General features: G+C 46.5%; 2 protein-coding genes across 4 annotated transcripts in view; both read left to right on the top strand.

The window, feature by feature from the left end:
• Positions 1-6,392, top strand: part of srrm2 (serine/arginine repetitive matrix 2) — an 11,584-nt gene extending 5,192 nt beyond the window's left edge. Inside the window, exons 8-13 of the mRNA XM_013912618.1 lie at positions 24-162; positions 250-2,423; positions 3,798-4,487; positions 4,580-4,648; positions 5,129-5,236; positions 5,961-6,392. Of these exons, the coding sequence (XP_013768072.1) occupies positions 24-162; positions 250-2,423; positions 3,798-4,487; positions 4,580-4,648; positions 5,129-5,236; positions 5,961-6,015 (3,235 nt within the window). The 3' untranslated portion in view covers positions 6,016-6,392. The remainder of the gene's footprint in view (positions 1-23; positions 163-249; positions 2,424-3,797; positions 4,488-4,579; positions 4,649-5,128; positions 5,237-5,960) is intronic.
• A 2,575-nt stretch (positions 6,393-8,967) lies between these two features.
• LOC102206392 (ras-related protein Rab-35) overlaps positions 8,968-14,860 on the top strand; it is a 10,108-nt gene continuing 4,215 nt past the window's right edge. Inside the window, exons 1-3 of one of the 3 annotated variants that reach the window (XM_005739897.1) lie at positions 8,968-9,208; positions 10,648-11,396; positions 13,661-13,711. In XM_005739897.1, the coding sequence (XP_005739954.1) occupies positions 11,342-11,396; positions 13,661-13,711 (106 nt within the window). In that variant the 5' untranslated portion in view covers positions 8,968-9,208; positions 10,648-11,341. Of the gene's footprint in view, positions 9,209-10,021; positions 10,197-10,647; positions 11,397-13,660; positions 13,712-14,860 lie in introns of those variants that run through there. The other 2 variants (XM_005739895.1, XM_005739896.2) reach the window with 2 other exon arrangements.

The raw sequence follows: 14,860 nt of genomic DNA on the forward strand, positions 1-14,860 counted from the left end.
AAATCCGCCCCCCCTTACATTAGCAGCAGCCCATCTCCGGCGCCACCAAGATCACGCCAACAGGACCAGACTGGAAGAAACGTTGTTGAAGGTAGAAAAGGCAGTTCTCCAGACAGGAGGAGACGAGGCCATGAGGAGCAGAGCCCAGAACAGGGCGAACGGGTAAGGCTGAGCGTGTGTGATCACTAATACTATTTAAATATTGATCGACACCTTAAAGTGACGGAAACGCTATTTCATGTCATCTAGAAGAGGCCCAATCTTCAGAGGGAAAAAGAGCGACCAAGCGAGATGGAGAGGACCTCCAGGAGACACAACTACTCATCCCCTTCTCCCCCACCACAGCTGGCAAAAGCCACAGAGAGAGGAAGGAGGTCCAGGAGCAAGCAGAAGGAGAGTGAGAAAGGGAGGCGCTCAAGAAGCAGAGAAGTGGAGAAAAGAAGGCGTTCCCAGAGTTTGGAGATCATGGAGAAGAGGAGGCGCTCGAGGAGTGTAGAGGTGGAGAAGAGGAGGCGCTCGAGGAGTGTGGAGATCATGGAGAAGAGGAGGCGCTCGAGGAGTGTGGAGATCATGGAGAAGAGGAGGCGCTCGAGGAGTGTAGAGATGGAGAAGAGAAGGCGCTCAAGAAGCTTAGAAAATGAGAGGGAAAGATCACGACGTTCAAGAAGCAAGGAGAAGGAGAGAAATAGGCACTCCAGAAGCAGAGACATACAGAGGGGGAGACGATCGAGGAGTCGGGACATGGAGAGGAACAGAGGGCAGCATTTAAGAATAAGAGACACGGAGAGGGTAAGGAGATCGAGGAGTCGAGAGATGGAAAGGGGGAGACGATCGAGGAGCAGAGAAAATGAGGGGGAGAGAAGTAAGCGCTCCAGAAGCAGAGACATGGAGAGGGGAAGAACAGCAAGTCCAGAGATGGAGAGAGGGAGGCGTTCAAGGAGCAGAGAACAGCGGGACAAAGGAAAGGAGAGCATCCCTCAGAGGACAAGACATGACTCCTCCTCATCCCCTTCCCCTTCCCCTCTGAAACAGGAAACCAGGATGGAAAGGAGCAAAGACGGAATTAAACTGGACAAAAAGTCAAGACATGACTCCTCCTCCACGCCTTCGCCTCCCCCTGAAAAAGAGAGAACAAGGAGGGAGAGGAGTAGAGAGAGGGAGCGCAGAACTAATGATCTGCAGTCAGCAGTGCCAAACGAAAGGGACAACAGGAAGGATGCAAGGAGACTTGCGAGAGAGACGCCTCCTCGCCAGCAGAGAAATGACAGGAAGAGGGACGGACAACCATCCCGTGGCTCCTTGTCACCTGCTTCCCACTCACCTGTCACCAATGGACGTCAGAGGGAAAAGGAGAACGACAGGAGAGGAGAAACGGACAGAGAGAGCAACAAGGAGAAGGACCGGCATCTGAACAAGCAGAGGGAAGAAGACAGAGTCCAGGAAGGCAAGAGGAAGCGGGACGAGGTTCGATTGTCCTCAGAAATCAGGCGAGATGAATCAAGGCCTGCCGAGAAGGCGGTGAGTGAAAGACCGGAGGCGAGGGAGAAGCCTGCTGAGAAACGGGAGAGCAGCAGCAGCAGCAGCAGCAGCAGTAGTAGCGGCAGCAATAGCAGCAGCGACAGTGACAGTGATAGCTCCTCATCTTCTTCATCATCTTCCTCCTCCTCCTCCTCGTCCTCATCCTCTGAAGATGAAGACAAGTCAAAAAAGGCTGGATCCCCACAGAGGGAGAAGGACAGCCTAGGAAAAGCTGCACTGTCTGCCATCGGGATTGCAGTCCAGAGACATTTAGCCAACGGTAAACAGCAAAGCTCGGCCTCTGAGCGCGACACACCCAAAAGCTCCCAGAGGGAGCGAGGAGGAGGAGCAGGGGGAAGAGATGCACCCGAGAGGGAAAGACTGCCTCAAAGAGCTCCGACAGAGGAGTGCTCACGCCGCACCAAAGGCCAGGAACGCTACAGCCCCACACAGATGGACAGTCCCAGCCCACCTCCTTCCCCACCCAGCAGAGCAGGCACCAGAGCAGGCAGGAGATATTCTCCCTCTGAGGCTGATGGTGGGAGGGGGAGAGCAGAGGTAAAGGCTGGGGAAAAGGAGAGAGGGAGGGACAAAGACACAACCAGGGGAGCCACAAGGTCTAGCCCCTTTGCCCGGAGGTCACGCTCTCCACCCCAGAGGAAAGCTACCGTCTCACCCCCCCGTCGCACTCCACCCAGGCAGTATCAGGACCCCCCAGCCCGGTCCAGAAGAGTTTCTCCACCTCCTCCAGCCTGGTCAGACCGAGACAGGGACAGGCAGAGGCAGAGGGACAGAGACCGGGAGAGGGAGCGGGATAGGATCATCAGGAGGACCAGGTCCAGAAGTCCAAGGAGACGTAGCAGGTCCACTTCAAGAGGTCTAAGAAGACGAAGCCCCCCCAACAGGTAAGAGACAAGCCGACATGTAAGTGTGCAGGGTCTGCAGGGCAGCGTTGTCATGAGGCAACATCCATATTCTCTCACGTTAATGAACAGCCTCACAGGGACGTCATCATCTTATGTTTTATTGTATTTTTTTCTGTGACTGTGCTTGAGCTTGTCTAAGAGCAGTACACGGCTACAGCACGCACCAAATCCTAAGAGTTCCAGTCGTCGGCAACAGAAGGGAAAATTGTACGAAGTAAATCTTGAGTAGGTAACAGATCACATGATGAATATTTAGGGGGCAAATTTACAACCACAGCTCTCCAATAGTTGGGACGCTGAATAAAATGTAATTAAAACAGAATCCAATGATGTGCAAATATCAAATGCTTAAGCTGTGGACATGTGATGGCAGCTGCATGTCTCTGAATAGTTGTGACATTCTGAGTCAGTGTTTTCCAAAGATGCACTAATCTTTGGAAAACACTGAGATCACTAATGTGAAACTAATGTTTCCTTCGGTCGTCTTCTTTCCTAATATTAGTCAGTTTGCAGTGCTGGTGATCAGGTGGTGGGTGGGGGGTGGTGGACAGAGCTGGCACACCTAAACCTTTAAGTGAGGGTGTGTCGGAAACACGAGGCAGAGGCCTGGGTCTATGAGCTCTTCAAGGGTGGGTGCTGCAGGAGCTGCGATGATGGTTGTTCCCTGTTGCGGTAGAGATCCATCAAGCTAATGCAGTCCTGTTGGACTTGGTTAGCCTGGGGTGAGGTCACTGAGGCAGCTAACAACTCCTTGGTTTCTGGACCTCTGGGGTGGGTAAAGTTTTCCCCTGAGCTCCTGAAAGCTCTGGATGTTGTAGGGCTGTCCTGGTTGACATGCCTCTACAAAGTCACATCTTGGGTGGTGTCTCTGGATTGCCATGTGGGCGTAGCCAGCTGGCAGGAGGCCTCCAGTTTGGCCTCAGATTCTCAACTCTGGTTTTTGCAGATGATGCTGTTAGGCTGGCTTCAGCTCACCTCCAGCTCGCGTTGCAGCAGTTCACAGCTAAGTGTAAGTGAGGATGTCTCCTGGGTGAGGTGTTTTAGGCATGTCCTGTCAGACGAAGGGCCTGGGACAGACCCAGACCATGCTGGAGAGATTACCTCTGTCTGCTGGCCTAAAAACAGCTCGGTCCTGTCCTGATGTATGAACTTCAGATCAGCCCCCTCTAATATTAATTAGGGTTCTGAACTCTTGTATGTACTAACGTGTCATTATAAATAAAAACTTAGTTTACTTCAGATGGAAGTTTATAATCTGACATCATTGTGTGTATTGTGGGCGGCGATCCAATAATTTCTGCCATGCTGACTGTGCAGAGTAACAGAGTAAAGTCAAATCTTTCCCCCCCCCAGGCCTCGGCGGTCTCCGTCTCCACAGCGGCGAAGAAGGACAAGTCGCTCGCTCTCACGTGAAAGAGAAAGGGAGAGAGAACGTGAGAGGGTCAGGAGGAGGGAGCTCGAGCAGGAGCGAGAAAGGGAGAAGGAAAAAGAAAGCCTGCAGCCAAAGGATGTTCCCCAACCCCGCAGGTCTTCTTCCTCGTCATCATCTTCTTCCAGCTCCTCTTCTTCCTCTGCGTCTTCACAGTCACCGCCGCCAGAGAGGAAAGACAGCAGAGGACCATCAGAGAGGGACAGGAGAGCAGATCAGCAGGACGAGAGGAGGGAGCAGAAAAGCCGCCCCTCTGCCTCACAGGGCGCTTCTAGAGACTCTTCTCATGCTCCACCCTCAGGTGGGAGAGGCTCACAGTCGGATTCTCGCCGCTCTGAAGTGACCCCGCAAAGATCTCTGGGGAGCAGCCAACCAGACGGCAAGCAGCCGCACCGGGGTCAAAGCGGAAAGCGGTCGCCGCCAGCCAGCCGCCAGCCACCCGAACGAACGGGCAGAAGCGAGAGCGCTGTAAACGGGAAGGAGGCAGAGATGAAGAGCAGCAGCTCCAGCTCCTCTTCATCTTCTTCCTCCTCTTCATCATCCTCCTCCTCCTCATCGTCATCATCTTCGTCCTCTTCAGACAGCTCAGATTCTGAAGCCGAGCAGGAGAACGGGTGAGCAGACTGATAATCTGAGCTGACGGTGGAGTTCACTGTGTGCGTCACACCATTAATGAACTAAGACTGCTTTCTTTTCTCTCCAACAGGAAGGCAGCCAAAGCTAAGAGCTCTGCTTCCTCTTCCTCTGACAACGAGAAGGAAGCAAAGAAGAGAAGGTAAGAAGGGAGGACCACACAAACACTGTTTAATACCTTCACCACAGCAACGACACGTTTATGCTGTTGCTTGAAGTGAAAGTCTCCGGATAGATGGAAAGAAAGAAACACTCAGGAGTAGAACACGTGGAAACAGGAAGTTGCAAAATAGTTTGTTGCTGTTTGTGTTTTTAATCATCAGCTGTGACATCGCTTTGGGCAACAGTGGCGAGCTGGCAGCTAGCTTAAAGATTTCATGAAAAACATCTCAGTGGTCCTGTAAAATGTTAAACTGCATTAACAGGCAGATGAAATGAACTGTTGCCCAATGAATGTTTTTTGTCCTGTGTAGTCGCCACTTCTCTGGAAGTTATTGTTATCATACTCGCTGAGCCGTTAGGCGAGTACCGGCCTGCTTCAGCTTTAATGGTTACAGTGATGTTTGATTATACCGAGGTTGCAGCGCGGTAGTCTGATGACAGATTTGTGTTTTGCTCGCAGCCCCGTCAGGCCTCAGCGGGTGCCGGCTGATTCGCTGAGAGATTCTCGCTCCCTCAGTTACTCTCCTCCCCGACACGTGAGACCAGTGGCGTCCTCACCGAGCCGCAGGTCTGTAACCACCCGGGACATTTGAACTTGACATAGAGCGACAGCAGCCTATGGTGTCGTTTATTCGTTTTGGTTGGTTTTACAGAATTAGAAAAATCATTTGTGGAGTAAGTTTTAAATGTATTTTTTAAATGATGCTGAATCTAAAATATATTGAGAGCCTGCTGTGATTACATGTCCTGATTACTTCAGCAGGCTTATATCTGAATACAATTATTAAAAAATAAACAGGTTGTGTTTAGTGCTGTTTAGTGAGATGTGCAGCAGTAAATGGTAAATGGCCTGTATTTATATAGCGCTTTACATATCCAGTCATCCACCCATTCACACAGTAAGTGATGCAGGGCGAGAAGACCAGGAGATTTGCTAGAAGTGGAGACCAAACTTTGAAGCCCTTTGACACCCTTTGGCGGGCGGTTTCAGACCCCCGGGCCACGTGTTTGACACACCTGCCATAAACTGTAAAACAAATAGGAATGAACACATCACCACTTCCTGTCAGGCTACAAAAATGAAGACGGAACATCTCAAATTAACCTCCCTGTTCATATATGCAGATATATCTGCAGAAGCTGGTGCTTTTTGTATCTAATGCACCTGTTTCACATTAGCTGTTGTGAAACGATTTTGTATGAATAAAGGTTTGTTTATATTAAAGTGGAGTAGTAGTGGAAAAAGGTCTGGAAATGACTTGTTTGTTTTTTCTTCAACTCTTTGCTGGTAGAAGCAGCAACAGACGGTCACCGAACCAATCATCGAGCAGCAGACGAAGGAAGTGAGCCGACAGCAGACGCCTCCCTTCTTCTTCTGTGGTGTTTGAACTGGACTACAACACAAACTCCAGAGCCAGCAGATCTGCGTCGCCGGGAGGTCTCCAGTGTTAGTGGGTTTTTGTTTTTTTTGTTTTTTTTAAGCAGCGATGGCTCGAGGCTGGCGTGTACGTCTCTTTTTATGAGCTCAGTAAAAAGTTCACCCAGTTAAGTAAAGCGTAACTCTAGCACTGTTCCTCTGTACCTGTACTCTGTGTTGCGTTTCACCTGTAGATATGAGCTGTCTGTATTTTGGTTATCATGTGAGTTCCATTTAATGTGAGCGGAAACTGAAACGTGGTTAATTTCTTTGTTGCAAATGATTAATAACAATAATAAAAGGCAATTGTACATTTTATTTGTCTGGGAGTTTTCTGTTGCTGTGCTTTGTGTCACACTTTAAAGGTACTCTTGTTGTTTTTCTGCAGTTTGTGACTTCAACTTTAACCAGTTCTGAGCAGCGGGTGTGTTGCTGTTCTTTTAACTTTTAACACCATTTTCTCAACAGGCTTCTGCTGGAAATAAGAATGTTTAACAGCTCACTCGGTCCAATAACGGTCACATCGACTCACTGCGTATGAGAAGTACAACTGAGCATTATTTCAACTTGCATTTCTTAACAGTAAAAAGATGTTTTGAAACTTCCTAGCAGTCACGTTCTGTTAACGCCGAGTGTCAAAGAGGAAATGCACCTTTAAGTAGCAGTAATCGAGGTTTTGTTGTAGTGCAGAGAATTACTTCAGTTTGCTTCTTTTGACTGAACAATTTCAGTTTTTGTCCTCTTATTCAGAAACTGTAACAAGCAATTTTCATACATTAATCCTAGTTTTTAATTTCCTAACACTAAATCTAAGTCTTTCAATGTAAAAGTATTTGTACTGTAGTAACAGATTTAATTAAAAAAAATGATGCAGTGCACGTTTATTTTTATGGTGTAAACATACGGTCATAATTGCTCAGTTTTCACCACAATTGTTCTATAAAAAGCCACAAAAGTCTTTTTATACTTTTATCATGAACAAAAACAGGAGCTGAGCAGTTGTCTCCTAACAATCTGTTTTCCTGAAAAAAAAAAAAAGTCCTGTTCATTCAGTTGAGTTTCACTTCATGTTTCCTTCTTGTTGCCCACGCCCCAGCGTTTGAGAACCGCTACACCACAGTTTAATAATGATGGTAACTGTAAGTGTCTTTGAGCAGGTAGGTTGTATAATTAGCCCAGGTTTTCCTGGAAAAACCAGTGACTCGTTGTATGAATGCAGTAATTTTAAATCAAGGCCGCTTTCTGCCCGCTGTGCGCAGATGATTCACCAGAGCAATAAAGCACCAAATGCAACACGACGTGTTCACACATTTTTACGTTTCTCACATGGTGACAGCAGACCAGCCTCTGGCTCCAAAACATGAGCTCAGCTGAATCTGCAAATTACTGAAAATTACAAGTGTGGAAAAAAAAACATTTAACACAAAGTATTAAGTGAGTAACAAGTGTAACGTTACAAAATAAAAGCTTGGAGCTCTGAATTTCAAAATAAAGTTTTGCAACAGGATACTGTTACAAATCATGTACAGATATAGGGCCACATGTATGTGGGCCACATGTGGGCCACCCGGCTGATTTATTTCCTGCAGTCGTTTGTGACATTTTTCCTTTGGCTTCGTTTCTTAAGCAGCTTTTTAAATGTCCGTAGAATTTCTTGTGAAATACTTTTTGTTGGTAAAAAAGTGACCTGCCAGCGGAAATCTTGGTGTGACCGGACATAAGCGCAAGCTGCTGTTGTAATACTAGAACTGGTGACACGCCATCGTTCAGTGTGTGCTTGTCACTACTTTGACTTCACACACGACACAGACAAGTTCTGATTCTGAGCTCCGTGTTTCAAATATTTTGGTTAAAGTTCAAACTGTGAATTTTAGTTTTGGTTTCTTTAGCATTCACTCTTTACTGATCACAGAGGGAAAGCTCATTAACAGCATGTCATTCCAGTGGACTTGCTTTTTGCATTTTTGTGTCTTTGTAGTATTATTATGTACTTTGTACTCACCCTACGTCCTTTTCATTTGACCTTTTTGTCTGATGGGTTTGAGCCTCTTTCAAGACGACTCCTTTCAGTAATTTTTGTAATTCTTTTAGTTGCTTTGGGGTCATTTTAAAGTGTCATAGTGACCATTTTGCATCTCTGTTTTTCACCTTTGATTGTACGTTATTTGTCTTTCTGCATTGATTTTATTATTCATTTACTTCTCTGTCTCTTTTTAATTTTTCTTAATTTTACCCTTTCAAAGATAAATCAGCATCACTACCCATGTTTTAACTTTAACAAATAAATCTGTGTTATTAAGTTATTACTGTGAAATTATTGTTATTATTCTTGTAACTATGCTCCCACTGTAGAAAATGAACAATTCATTCAATGGTTCGTTTGTAATGGAGGAAACAGTAAGTATTTGTCAGTAAGAAGGCTGTAAAACCTATGATGATTCAAACTCTCATGATACTTTCCAAGTGAAGATTTTTTTTAATTGTAATATTTTATAAAACCCTCCAAGATTCAAGAATCTTTCTTTGTCACATCCATAGTTATACGAGTACAGCACGCAGTGAAATGTATCCTGACGTGCTCCTTGGCTGTGCAGAAAGAGAGAGAACATTATGTACATTAAGTGAATATATACAGGAGGACATTATATGCAGCAAGTAAGTGAATTATGTACATTAAATGCATGAAATAAAATAGACAATGTGGAAATTTTAAATTGAGAATCTGAAAAAATAGTCCACGAGGGCCAGATTGGACCCTTTTGTGGGGCAGATCTGTTTCCCCCGGTCGCATGCTGGACGCCCCTGGCGTGTTTCCTTATCATATGTTTCAGTACATGGGTAAAGATGATTTGATTAGATATTAGAAAACGAAAGAAAGAGCAGCTGTAGTACTCTGTGTCGGTGTGCACTTTGCGGTTGAAGGGTGCAGGGTTTTCCCACATGACCGTGAACGCAGCGTCAGATGATGAGAGTGGGTCATCAGCTGCAGTCAGTCAGGTGTGGTCGGCAGGGAGACGGTCCGACCGTCGGAGCGGCGAGCCAGCGGAATCAACGGGCACAAGTCAGAGTGTAGCACCGGTCTGTGAGCATGACCTACCGGCCAAGCACCGCATCATGACCACAGTAAGTTCGTTTTTTAAATAAACGGCGGCGGGTTGAAAGTTTCTCCGAGCACTGAAGTTTCCCGACGTCTTGGCAGGCCAGCGTCGGGCCCGGACACCGTCACTCCAGGCTGGATGAACAAATCTGGAAGTTTAAACGTTTTCTTGCTAGTCTGCAGCGGTACACCCAGTACCAAATACACGTTTAGCCTTTTAACGAGCGGTCATTGCTTTCTTCTTTATTTACACCCGTTGAATTAACGTTAATATTTATTTATTCCCCAGTTTTGTCCCGTTTGTGCCTTAACAGGTCGGTGGTTTGGCCGTTAAAACCATCGAGCTCTGAACAAAACTACAGTTTAACGCCAGCACTGTGTTATTTTATTTGTGCCGTATTGAAGCACGTCCCTGATTCATTTTTACAATGTTTTCACAAGTGACTCTAAGTCTTGGATTGGCATAGTTTGATTTCATTTAACGAAAAATGAATATATTTCGCGTGGAGTCAGGCGTGTCGTTCCACCAAAAGCTACAAACGCTCGCGCAATAAGAGACTTTCGAACGTGTTGTCCCAGCAGCGGGTCAGAAACTGCCAGTAACGGCCGTTAAAGATTTTTAAAGCTGAAGCAGTGACCTGAGGCCATCCACAGACCAATATCCATCTCTTCTAATGTTTGATGGAATTATCTGCCAAACTGCTTCAAAAATCTAAGCGAAAACATCAGTTTTCTACGCCCAAGCGTTTTAAACCTGAGTCACACAGATTTGGGACTTCTTTGCTCCAACGTTATGTATTATACTTCAATTCGGCATGTATAGACACACAAGGTTGCACGTAATTTCTACTTTTATTCAATAATTTGCTGTGCCTTTACATGGTCGTTGAAGTCTAGTTAAAGGAGCCAGTCCGTTACTTTAAATGTAGGTTTATTTTTCTTTATTGAATCACGTATACATTTGGGGGCTTGATGTGAGCCGAATCAAAGACGATCGGTCCAAGACTTTCCGGGGTGAGTAGTTTTATTGTTGAAGGCATTGATTCTGCCGCCACACTACGAACATTTAAATGTGCGTTTGTTGGAGTGGAGATTGGCGTCGCTCTACTCACGACAGAACAGCGTGCTGGGGCTGGATTAGCTCGCATTAGCGAAGTCCAGCCTTTCCTGTTTTCACGGAAAGCGAACCCAGCAGCAGCCAGCTCAGCTCCGCTGTTTTACCTGAAGAATTTAGAAAAACAACCAAATCTGGACGATGGCCGTCAGTGAGCTGCTGTTATTGCTAACACAGATAAGGCATTGGATGGGGGTGGATACAGCAGGAATAGGAAGTTATATTTAGTGACTCAGCTGCTGTTTGAGTAACAGGCAGGGAGTTAAGGCGGGACACAGCAAGCAAAAAGTTGTGAAGTCTGATGTGATTTGGTCTGACTTCTCATTACCTTTTCTCCTTGTTTTTGTTTAGCTCCTTTTGGTGAACCCTCCTCGTGCAATGAAACAGGGAACAGGTGACTTTTTAGCCAACCACCAGAGGAACCGAAGGGATTGAGTCAAAGAAACCTCTGCAGATGTAACCGCTGCTGTTAAAAAAAGAGGAACATCTTAGTTTCTTTCAAGTGCAACAACCAAAAAAAAAAAGAGGTGAGGGGGAGGAATTCTGAGGAGAAGGGCAGTAACGGGATTTATGATCAGCACTACCACAAAATGCCAAATGTGCCCATCCTGGAGCCGTACATGTGAAGACTGAGCATCCAGAGGAGTGCTGGAGCTGCACTGACACAACTGTGGAGGAGTTGTTGGAAATCCCCCACAGGAGTGTCGCTGGGTGGAACTGGAAGTAAGGTGGAACCACGGTGCCGGCCCTCGCCGTCAAGCGTGAATCATAAATGCAGAGCTCTCGAGAAGTGCCACCTACTCTGCCGGCTGCTGCGGTTTCGCTTTTAAAACGATGTGAACATCAGAACTGAAACTAGAGTGTAACTGGAAATGTCCTCACACCCAAAGGGGAAGCGAACCTGTGATTTCTGGACAAACTCTTGAGGTGGTCAGCGTTTGGAGACGGAACAAGGCGAGCGCCGCATGTGCACTTGGAGGGAAGGAAGCTCACCTTCCTCCTATGAAACTGGTTTTACTTGGAAATCCAAAACAAGGCCATCCAAATGGCAGGGAAGGACTACAATCATCTCTTTAAGCTGCTCATCATTGGAGACTCCAGTTAGTACATTTTAACTTGTTTACATCTCTCTGCAGTCAAAGCTTTTCTTTTTTTTAATGGAGCCCTGAAAGAAACAGATATGTGAACAGACACTTCCAGTACATTTAGGCTGCTGTCTCTGTGGGTCAGTAGAACCATAATAAACCTATTAATAGGAACGTTTCCATACTGATGAACTGGTGAGGTCTTACTGGTCGAAATCGCACCATCCCTGTCCTGGCTTCCAGTTTGTTTCAGAATTGGTTTTAGCTGATTTTTGCCGATCACCTGGTCTGGTTTTCACCTGTATGTGAAAGAAGCTTGACTGCATGAATCTCAAAGGTGTTGGGGTTGTAGCCCTCGGGACCCCTCACAGACTCACCTTCTTACTGCCTGCTTTTATAGACTTGCTTTAAAGAGGACCTGTACTCATTCCCAGCTCCATGTGCTTATCCTTGCAGTTAGAGTAGCTTTATGTGATTTAAAGTTAAAATTAATCTTTGTTTTCTAATATATTATGCACAGTTCACACAGATTAATCCTGAGCTCATGCCAGCCCAGATGCAAGGCTGGATTAAGGACTAAACATTTATTTATTTATTTATAGCGCCATAATTTTATTTCTCGACGCAACTAAAGCAGCTTTGCATGATTCACAGTTCAAAATAATCCCCCCTGAAATCATACTGAGCCTTGCTGCGGGCCTTCAGTTTGTCCTCTGACTGAAACGAGCTGTTTAAACCCCGCCCCCTTTAAAATCAGTTTTCTTGTGATTGGCTGCCCGGTTTGAGCTTTGGGTGGGTGGAGCTTTCCAGATTAGAGAGATCGCCTCTTTATGACATCATACAGATCCAAGAGCAGAAAAAACTGTGAAACCGAGCAGTCGGGGATCATGTTCCACAGGAGGTCTTTCACTGTTTTGTGATGTTGTTTGTCTTCCTTATCTCCTAATGTGCTCCAATGTCTCAGATATGACACGTAGATAGATGTGTGTAAGACATCATGGCTCTGGTATCGGACTCGGCTGTAGTGGGCGTGTCTGATGCATGTGTGAACGTTTCTGTGTTTTGGCTGCAGATTAGGCCCCATGAGGGGCGGAGCACAGCTTTTAGTTTAAAAGGTCATCGTTAAAATAAAGAGTCCAGGACTGGGGTGGTGTGATATATCTGAAACCAGTAAGAGTGACTGAGTACCTAAATAAAAATAATGATAATTAAACTTTAACATTTCATGAATCCAGATGTTGTTTGAAAGCACAAAGTCCGAGTTCAGACGCTGCAAAGCATGTTGGGATGCCAGCACCGCGGGCCTCAGCAGAGCCTGGTTTTGTGTTGGGAGCGCGTTCCCAGGAAAACTCGTTTAATGTCACTTTCTCAGCACGAGAACAAGAAAACAAACTCTCTCCAAGCTCGTAGTAAAACAAAGATGACTCCATAAAACAAACTGATCCTCTGCTTTGGAGAGCAGGCTCCAGTTATTGATCGAATGTTGTAGTTTCAGGGCTTTTGTTGTCAGGCCTCCTGCAGGAGGTGCTGAGTCACTGTCGGTCACCTTCTTCCCTGCAGGAACTTATTTTAGAGCAGTGGGTGGATTTCATCGCTGCACATGAGACGTGTGCCTGGATGGAAAGACTGTTTCAGGAAGCTGCTGCGAGTTTCCAGTTTTCAGCTCGACATAGTTCTCGTGCCTTTCGTTGGCAGAGCTGTTTCTGCGAGGAGTAATGCTGTCACGTTTATCGTCCATCTGTGAGGCGTAGCAGGCAGAGGTTTCAGTTCCTGATAAACGAGCTCCATCTCCGAGCCTGCTGAACGAGTCTAGTCCAGTCTTGTTTTGGAAAACCGCTTAAATGATTGAACCAAGCAGTGATTTTTCTTTTTTTTTTCTCCAGCTTCTGGAATCTGATTTTGATAGACAGCACAAGTGTCAGCTGCAAACATCCAGCCTGCAAAGCAGATGCAGGACTTGTTTTTACAGGCGTGTAGTCTCTAACACTTTAATGCTCTGAGAAAACTGTAACTTTCCCATCGATTTCTCCGTTTAGCCCGACGTCTTCCTGCTTCGTCGGCTCTCCTCTGTCAGGTTTTCTTCAGATGCTTTTCTCACACATGTCCAGTGCGAGTTCAACCTTTGTCCTATTTTGTGTTGTTTCACTTTCCTTATCTCACCTCCTCCCATCTGTGTGTTCTGCTGGTATGTGGCTGTCACTAAAGTTACAGTGGGGGTCATAGTAGGCTTTACTCAAACAGATATTAATCTCGTCCCTCTGATCTTTTCCCCCCTTTAGATGTGGGAAAAAGCAGCCTCCTGCTCCGCTTCGCAGATAACTCCTTCTCAGGTGAGTTGGTTACATGAAAGGTGAAACCTGCTCACACTAAACACACAGCAGACTCCAGTTATAGGCCGAGAATTAAAAGCATTTTATCAGGAGGAGTCATCTTATCTCCAGGAGTCATAAGAGCTGTCCTAACACGTCAGGAGCTGCAGGAGAGGCAGGTCTATATCATCAAACGTTTAAATGCTTCATCCATTTCCTCTGAACGGTCTCGTGTGCTCGCACCCAAGTGTCAAACAATAACTGCCCTCCTTTAGGAATATTAATAACCTGTGTCGGCGTTTTGAATCCACTCTGTGGCGTGGGTACACAGCCACAGATGTGGAACAGAAGCAGAAAGTTGCTGAACTGAAAGCCGACGTGAAACTAGAGTAAGATGTCTGTCGTGAGCCAAATCTCAAAGTGATGATGCTGTAAAGACGAGTTGGATCCCAGCAGAGGAAGCGACTGCGTCAGGCAGCAAGAGTCCAAAGTTTATTTGCAGTTTGTAGTTTTTTTATTTGCTGATCGTTTCATAACAGGAAGCTCAGGTGTTGGAGAAACGTGGTCGTTGAATGTGTCATTAGTTATGAAGCGCTACCAGCAGCATTCACACTCAGGCTTGTTTACCGAGTGGAACACGCATCTCACGGTCGATTAAAGCGTGTCACTGGACGGTTTGTCTGGTCCTGACATGACAGACCAAAAGTTCTCACGACAGCTGGAGGACGGAGCCAGAAACACGGCTCGGTTTTTTCTTGCTGGAATCACAAACATGTAAGCTGGAGTGGTGGTGGTGGTTCAGTGGGCTGTAGCTGCGGCCACAGATGGTCAGTGTGACGGCCAGCTGCGATCCCGTCTGAGAAACCGTTTTGGAGCCTCGGCCACGTTTCTGCAGTCTGTGGGGAAATATCGAGGTTTTCTAGCAGAGTTTTTCCCACATACGGCTGGAATGGCGCTCCGTGTCTCAGCCGCTCAGCGGGAATCAAATATAGTTCTCGAAGGCGGGGAGAGGATGTAAACGGGTGGGGCGAGTGGAACTGGGCCAGGCGCTCCTGACAGGACGCCAAAACATCTGAAGTGGTGGAGTTGGTGCGTGAGGGGGGAGGGGGGGTGGTTAACAAGGGCCTGCAGATGCAACAGCAGGACACACACGCAGACACACACACACAC

The sequence above is a fragment of the Pundamilia nyererei genome, unplaced genomic scaffold, assembly GCF_000239375.1.
Source record: "Pundamilia nyererei isolate P.nyererei 1_Seehausen unplaced genomic scaffold, PunNye1.0 scaffold00095, whole genome shotgun sequence".
Classification (NCBI taxonomy): Eukaryota; Metazoa; Chordata; class Actinopteri; order Cichliformes; family Cichlidae; genus Pundamilia; species Pundamilia nyererei.